This window comes from Suricata suricatta, chromosome 9 (assembly GCF_006229205.1).
Source record: "Suricata suricatta isolate VVHF042 chromosome 9, meerkat_22Aug2017_6uvM2_HiC, whole genome shotgun sequence".
In the NCBI taxonomy this organism is placed as follows: Eukaryota; Metazoa; Chordata; class Mammalia; order Carnivora; family Herpestidae; genus Suricata; species Suricata suricatta.
Window position 1 is genome coordinate 83,439,440 of NC_043708.1, and position 8,249 is coordinate 83,447,688.

The 8,249-nt window shown below is 39.7% G+C and overlaps 1 protein-coding gene across 6 annotated transcripts in view; it reads right to left on the minus strand.

Moving 5' to 3' along the window:
* Positions 1 to 3,318, minus strand: part of TP53BP1 (tumor protein p53 binding protein 1) — a 74,869-nt gene extending 71,551 nt beyond the window's left edge. For 3 of the 6 annotated variants that reach the window (XM_029950868.1, XM_029950869.1, XM_029950867.1), the window contains exons 1-4: positions 3,133 to 3,259; positions 2,373 to 2,557; positions 2,072 to 2,165; positions 1,559 to 1,643 (exon numbers count right to left, since the gene is read on the minus strand). In XM_029950868.1, the coding sequence (XP_029806728.1) occupies positions 1,559 to 1,643; positions 2,072 to 2,165; positions 2,373 to 2,557; positions 3,133 to 3,139 (371 nt within the window). In that variant the 5' untranslated portion in view covers positions 3,140 to 3,259. Of the gene's footprint in view, positions 1 to 1,558; positions 1,644 to 2,071; positions 2,166 to 2,372; positions 2,558 to 3,132 lie in introns of those variants that run through there. The other 3 variants (XM_029950870.1, XM_029950872.1, XM_029950871.1) reach the window with 3 other exon arrangements.
* Positions 3,319 to 8,249: the final 4,931 nt, after the last annotated feature.

The following is an 8,249-nucleotide window of genomic DNA, read 5'->3' on the forward strand; positions in this document are numbered from 1 at the left end:
CATGTTTAGGACCATCGGCTTAGATCAACTGGACCCTAAATAAGAGAGTAAGATTTTTTTTTGGAATTTTATGTAGAAAAGTTCACAAGCAGCTTTTTTCAAAATATCTGCATTAATATAAACGAGATAAACAAGATCAATATACCTGTGTTTTGAAGAGCTTTCATTCTCTTGGAATCAACCCCAAATCCTTTCTAGATTCATGGTCTTTGCACTTGTAGTTCCCTCTGGAAAGCTCCTCCTCCCACCAGCCACACTTCTCCCCAGTTCTTCAACTATGCCTAACAAATTCATATTTATAGTTTAGATCACATTCCTCAAAGACGTTTACCCCTATAACACAGATTAGGTTACATATTCTATTTTTCCTCCCTCTTTGAAATGATCACAATTGTAACTGAATAGCTATTTATGTAATGATGTAATATCCGTCTCCCTGTTAAATTATAAGCTCCATGATGGCAAAGCCCCTTTAAAACACCTTACCACAGTGCCTGCACATTTATTGAATGTAAACGTTCAAGATTTTGGGGTTGTTGTTTTTATTTTTTAGAGAAAGGCCAACAGACTGATGCAAAAAGGGAAAAATAGTAGTATGGGACTTCTCTAACAGCACTGCTTCATTTATGAGAGGTATGCATACTTCCTGTCCCCACTGGTTCAAACCAAGGTGCTGGGCCACAAAAACACAGATACCTCTGGCACATGTTCCTAAGAGTATCATAAATTTAAGTGCCTATAAAAAGCCAAACAAGATAACAAAAATGAGTGAAATGGCTAAGAACAAAAGCAAAAGTACTGCAATAAACAATGAATACTTAGCTTCAGTGTCCATATACAACAGTGAATTGTAGCAACTGATAGACTCATGCTCACCTAAACAGAAAGAGAAGGCGCTTAGTCAGAAGGGCTCAGAGCTCAGCTGTCACTTATAAGCAATGTATTCGCGAACAAGTTATTTAACAAGTTATTTAAATTCTTCAACCATCAGTTTTTCTCTCTATGTGATGGAAAGAATATAATGTACTGTACAGCTGCTCTAGGATGAAATTAAATGGGAATATGTATCAAACATCCAATCTAGTGCCTAAGAGAAGATAAATTCAATAAACAGGCAACATAAAACTACACATAATACAAAGTAAAAATGAATACGGTTTAGGGTATGAATTAATAAACATTCTGGGTCTAAAACTGGTTAGGTAATTTAGTTGGTACAGGAAAAGCACGCCTAAGAGTTTTGATAATATACCTAAATTTTTTTTGATGATTTTTTCCACTAAGTCTTATTTATGCTAAGAATGAAGAATGATTATTTGTTTTACATGTACAAGAAAAATCACAATTTAAATAATACAACTGTAAAAAATGTTATTACCTTCACAAAAAAGATTCTGGCTATCAGTACTAATGTACTAGTTAATACAATCCTCAAATCCCACTTTCTAATTCACAAAAATAAGATTAATCCCTTTATCTTTGGGATGAGGCAATAGGCACAGATAAAAGAATTGATCCATTAATAAATTTAAATAAATTCCTTCCAACACTAGTATACCTGCTTGTCCTGTTTGGCTGAGGTAACTGTTCAATGACCTGACTGATGGTACCACATGTGTCCAAATGAGAAGAATCCATAGAGTCTGAAAAAAATAAGTGGATATTAGTACAAAAGGCATTTACTACCAAACTTTAATACAAATTCAGAAATGCAGACAATACGAATCTAAACATCTACATTAAAAAATCAACTTTCTGGGGCACCTGGATGGCTCAGTCAGTTAAGCATCCTACTTCAGCTCAGGTCATGATCTCAAAAGTTTGTGAGTTCAAGCCCTGCATCAGGCTCTCTACTGTCAGCACAGAGCCCCCTCTGAATCCTCTGTCCCCGTCTCTCTCTGCCCCTTCCCCACTGGGTCTCTCTGTCTCTCAAAATAAATATATAAGCGTAAAGAAAAAAAATCAACTTTCTGAGTGCCTTAAATGCATTCACCACAACCACATGATGTTTAAATCCAGCCAGCTACAAGAGCACTCTTGCAAAAGGGATTATTAGCTTTAAACATCTCACCTGCAGCTTTGTTTTCTTTCAGATGCTCATTGAACCCACTATTACTATCTCCTTGTTCTTCTCCGGCTGTTTGTTCAGGATTGGACACAACATCCTAGAAAATATACATATGTCATTTCCCCACCAAATACGAAATAATACAAAATAAGGCAAGCTTTTGTGAACGTGTTGATTTCATTTTTCCAACCAATTTTATCCAAAAGACAGTGATCTTCTAAGTACTTAGATTTGCTGATAGTTCTTAACTAGATAAAAAAAAAATAATTTTCCTCAATCCTTTCCAAACAAGATTATCACTCACCAACACAGGGTTCTCTTTGTGTGTCTGTAGATTAGGAAGGTGTCGGGATAGCAGACTGAAGTGAGAACCAGCATCATCTTCTAGAACCTGGCTTTCAGGCTGAGAATCTTCAATTATCAGGCAAGGAGTGTCTTGCTGAGAAAAATCTGAATCCAACTGACTTCCAGTAGGGTCCATCTGCTCCCCTGGAATGGAATAACAAAAGATCAGTTCTGTGTAACCTACTAGCTTTCCTCTAGCAGTATGAGCTTAAATAATGGGGCGGAGATGCAAGAGGTAGGAAAGGGGACAAGTCTAGGACTCCAATTAGATTAAATTTATAATCGCTGCAAACACTTTCCTATCATACTTCCCAAGGCCTGATTTCCTAGTTATTTACTATCAGCCTGCCAATCCTTCTCTTCTTCTTTTCCATCACCTTCCCGTAGACACCCTTTCCCCTCCTTCCTAACCTCTTCTCTCCCCGCCTCTTTTTCCATCCCCCACAACTCTCCCTACGTCTTTCTGGCGCCTCTACCACCCCCCAAAAGGCTGCTTTGTAATCTCTGTTCGCCAGAACACTCATAGCCCTCACGTTTACTCAAGACCACACAGTCTTCCCAGCTACAAGCTTCCCCACCCCCTCCTCAGGGCCCTCCAACCCTTTCGCCGTCACCGCCGCCATGCTTGCCACCCCGCCCCCTCCGGTCAGCCATCCCTTCAGATCCGAAACCCAAGCCTTTAGAGCTCACTGCGCCCCCACTTTTTCTGCAAACGGTACCAGGCATCCCGGCGGGAGATCACTCGCGCTCGAGCTAGAGGTCTCTGCACGCTCCCCAGCTCCCTCCAGCTCGATCTCCAGGTCGCCGCTGTAGCCACCGCCGCCACCGGCCGCGAACTCCCCCCTTTTCCCGTCGCGTCACTTAGTATCGGCTCGCCCATTCGCTGCTGCTGCCCGCCACTCAAGAAACTCTGTGGATGATTGGTAACTGAGGCGGAGTGCCCCGCCCCACGTAAGAAAAAGGAACACCGCGGCGTGTTTCCATGGCAGCATTGGACGTTGCAGGCCCACCCCCTAGTACAGCCAGAGAATGACAGTATCCTTGAACCGAAGGGACCTTGAGAGGGCGTGAAATATATTGCCCTGCCTCCAGGACAATTGTGTGTACCACAATTCAGATATAAGAGACTTGTTTAATATTGTTCATGCACCATGAGGCCCCTTCTTTCGCCCTCTTCCGTAGAAAAGGAGAAGGTTCACTAATTTCTAATAAAAGGGCAAAGAAGAGAATCCAGGATGGCTAGTACTTAAGAGCTGATGAAACTGAAGAGACAGGATGCTTGGGGTTTTACCTGTGTCAGTCAGGATCCCTTTTGTGGCCTCTAACTGAGTTCGAGGGCCTCACATTATGCCTCTGACAGGTTAGGTTTGTTTTTTGTTGTTTGGTTGGTTGGGTGTTTTTTTTGTTTTGTTTTGTTTTGTTTTTTCCTTTACGTCGTCTGAGGTCTCCAGTAAAGCATATTTTTTCCCATTGCCCTTTGCAATCTGGAACGTAGGTCAAGTTTCACATTCGCTTATCGTTGCCCTATCTTTCATGAGATTGAAACTTATGGAGACCATAGCCCCGTTTTTTAAAATTTTCCATTGAGAGAATTAAGCAAGGTGATTCTCAGACTCTGTGATGAAGAGAGCAGCTGCCACCCCTTTAACTAAATGACCTCAAAGATACCTCCCAGCCTTGAGAGTCTATTATCCTAATTATAGTGCCAGGGTCTTATAGAGGGTGTGGCAGCTGGGACTTGTATTAATGAACTAGATACCATAAGGAATATATGCTTTGTTTTATTTAAGTGGTGGTTGGATCTGGAACGGAATTCTAGCCAGAGCAGCTGTCAGTAGGGAAAGTACCTAGCACACCACCAAGCACATACATAGTTGGCATTCAAAGGAGGTAGTTTTCTTTCCTAACCCCAGGTTCAGAATGACTTAGTATAGTATAGCCCAACCATGATTCTCCAATACTGTAAATGCCCAATTTAGTACTTGATATAAGCTAAGAAGAAATGGAGCTTCCTATAAACCAGTCTTCTGAACCCTGCTTTTCTAAGTTACAGTGATCACATTTCTTAAAACAACAAAGCATATCATGTAAGTATATGTTACAGAAACAAAAGGACAGAACCTTTGAAATGAAACTGTTCTGAAAAATCTAAAATCTATTGTTGCTGTAACTAGATTATTAGGGTCCCTGTAATGTTTTACTAGTGGAACAAAAATGGAATAGAACACACAGAGACACATCCCACTTCTTAATCTTGAAATCATTTATAATTCTTTCCTCCTTTCCTCTACTCCTAATGCTGCAGAAGACCTGTGACCAAATAAATTTAATCCTTAAAGGACCAGGGCAGGTTAATATTAAAAACACTAGGTAGACAAAGTAAATTTATCTGCTCCATTTGTGAGGGCTCAGACAACCAGTTCCTACTGTGGGCAAATCTTGATCTTGATTCCCATAAAAATACCCCCAAAGTCACTATACTTTTCCTCTTTTCTGTCCTGCTATTGTATTTTCACTCCCCAAGCAAGACATAAATAAATAGGCCTTCTTGATTGTTTGAAAAGCAACTGTGTTTGTTAAAACTCACAAAACTACACTAAAAAGAGTAAATTGAACCTCAATAAACATGACTAAAACTAAATAGATAAGTGAGTAAGACTGAGCCATTCCGATTACCAAATAAAACTGTGAAGAAAAACAGTGAATTCCTTGTTAGGCAGTATGACAATTAAATTAATCATTACATTACCCAGAAAGATTAGAAAATGCAGGCAAGATGGTTACCCACTGAGACTGACTGATTGTGATAGGTGAGCAAAAGGCCTTTGTTGATTCCTAGGCTGCAAAGCACATCAGCACCACTACCCACCTGCATGTGCATCTTTATTTAAGCCACCTCAGCAGAGAGAAATCTAATCTACCTCTATAGACAAGAAAATCCCATCAGACTTTATGTTAACTCACTTTAAAGTTTAATAAACCTCATTGTCAGAAATTTTTCTTCCAATAATCTAAACTAAATCTTTTGTTCTAAAAACTAAAGCCATTTCCTCTCATATTGTCTTTAACTGACAATTATTTTAAAACATGGATAAATTTTTGTAAGGCTGGAATCATCTCACCTGGTCTAATAATTCCATAATATGAAATGAAACAATAGAACTGTTATAAACCTAATTCGTTAGTCTTTTTCTGACGTCTTCTCACAGGCTTCTCTAAGTAAAAGAACCCCAGGTGGTTTAATCCTACCTCACAGACACTATTCGCCAACCTTTAAATTTGCTTCATTGTCTCCTTTGGAAATTCAGTTTGGGAGTTCATTGGCAGAGGACTTTACTGATGATATAACAAGTACTGAATTTAATGAAAAACTATTATGTATCCCTTTTAAGCAGCAATACTCAAGTATTACATTCTGACTTATATTTAACATAGAATTGATTCTGACCCCTAAGATGCCTTCTGTTGCACTTGGACCTATACAGTCATGTCCAGTCATATACCAACGATATAATTAATAACTATATGCTATAATTAATAACATATTTTTACTATATAGCAGGTATTGTGTTCTGTTTTACATTAATTACCTTCCCTAAAAGCCTTATGACTCTCTGAGGGTTACAGATGAGGACACTAAGGCTTAGAGAGGCGCAATGTCTTAGAGCCAGTAAGGGAGAGGGTCAGAATTTGAACACAATCCCTAGTGTTCTAGGAATTCATAATAATTAAAATAATATGAAGAAAACAGAGAAGAAATTAAAAGGCTGTCAACTCCACATCCTTATGAAGACGTTTTACTTTTAAGTAATCTCTCTACCCAGCATGGGGCTCAAACTCATAACCCCAGGATCAAGAGTCACATGCTCAACTGAGCCAGCCAGGTCCCCCTGTATAAATCATATTTTGTTTCTCATCCTTGTTCATTTTAGACCACTTTTCTAATCTCTCCGGAGCCCCAAGTTTGCCACACCCAAGTATCAATGAAGCCCTAGAAGCACATTAGCAGAACACACTGCCCCCTTACAGCTAGCCTTATTTTTCAGCCAGCCAATCAGGAATAGGCCTTATCAGCTTGAGTCTTTCTCAGAAAAACAGTATCAAGCACAACTGTGACTGTAGTATTAGCTGCAATTTTCTCCCTTCCACCTTTTATAACATCTAATCTAAAGAGTTCAACTAAAAAAAAGCCGCGGGGGGCGGGGGAGTTCAACTCCACTAGGAGCCACTTAGCCACTTAACTGGAAACACAAACAGAAAGTTATGTTATAGGGGAGGTTGGTGTCCGTTGAAATCCTTGCCTACGTGAATACTGATGGAGACTACCATCCTTCCTCTGGCTTATTCCTCTTTTACTAGAAGTACTCAAATCTCCATATCCTGGTAGCATCTCCCCTCCACTACTTCTCAATCAAGCTCTTGGGTTTTCTGCTTCCTTCCCCTCCAAATTCCATTTTCTCCACTCTAGCAACTCTGTAATCCTTTGCAATCTGGCTCCAACCTCCATAAACCTGGTGCCTAGCACAATTCCAGGCACAAAGCAGTTACTCTAAACATCTTTGTTAGTTACCTATTCTGAAAATTTCCTGTCAAATCACCTCATTACCTTTGACCTTTATAGTATATGATTGTGTTGCTGATTCCTTCCTCCTTAAAATTCTCATTCTCCAGAGTTCCTGGTTCATCGCTTCTCGGCCTTTTGGCTAAGATCAAGTGCAGAGTTCCTGGTTCTCCTCCCTCTCAGCTTTCTTCCCAATTCATAACTTCCTGGAATCCAGTACTACAGGAGGAGAATTAAGAGTGGTATCAACATGCTACAACATGGTTGGAACTGGAAAACATTTTGCTAAGTGAAATAAGCCAGACACGAAAGGACAAATATTGAATGATTCCATGTATATACATAGAATAGGCAAATTCCTAGAGAGGTGATAGTGGTTTCTGGGAGCTGGAGAAGGAAGGGAAAGGGGGAGTTATTGTTTAATGGATACAGAGTTGTAGTTTGGGAAGAAGAAAAATTTCTGCAAATGGACGGTAGTGATGGTTGCATAACGTGAATGTACTTAATGCCACTGCACTGTACACTTAAACATGTTTAAACTGGGGCGCCTGGGTGGCCCAGTCGTTTAAGCATCCGACTTCGGCTCAGGTCATGATCTCACGGTTCATGGGTTTGAGCCCCGCGTCGAGCTCTGTGCTCAGAGCTCAGAGCCTGGAGCCTGCTTCAGATTCTGTGTCTCCCTCTCTGTGCCCCTCCCCCATGCATGCTCTATTTCTGTCTCAATAATAAGTAAACATTAAAAAAATTTTTAATAACATGTTTAAATTGGTAAAGTTTCTTATATGTATTGTACTACAATTTGAAAAGTTTTTAATGAAACAAAACTCAATTTCAGAGTTTAAAAATGCACACCTTAGTCATAAATAATAATAGTAAAGAAACTATATGATTACAATAAAAGTCAGAACTAGTGGTTAATTTTAGAGGGACTAAAGGGGTTTTAATTCTTTAAGAGGCAAGGGTGATGATTGGACTCTATTTTTATTACCAGGGGCATTAACAGATATGCTATTTATAATTCATACCTTTGTACATTTATATTTCATTCATTTTTATGTGTGTTATACTTCACAATAAGGATGATTTAAAATAGGGGTGCCTGAATAGCTCAGTCAGTTAAGCGTCCAACTCTTGATTTTGGCTCAGGTCATGATTCCATGGTTGTGGGATTGAACCCCCATGTAGGGCTCCATGCTAAGTGTGGAGACTGCTCGGGATTCTCTCCCTTTTTCTCTACCCCTCCCCACCTCACATGCACATACTACACTCTTTTTC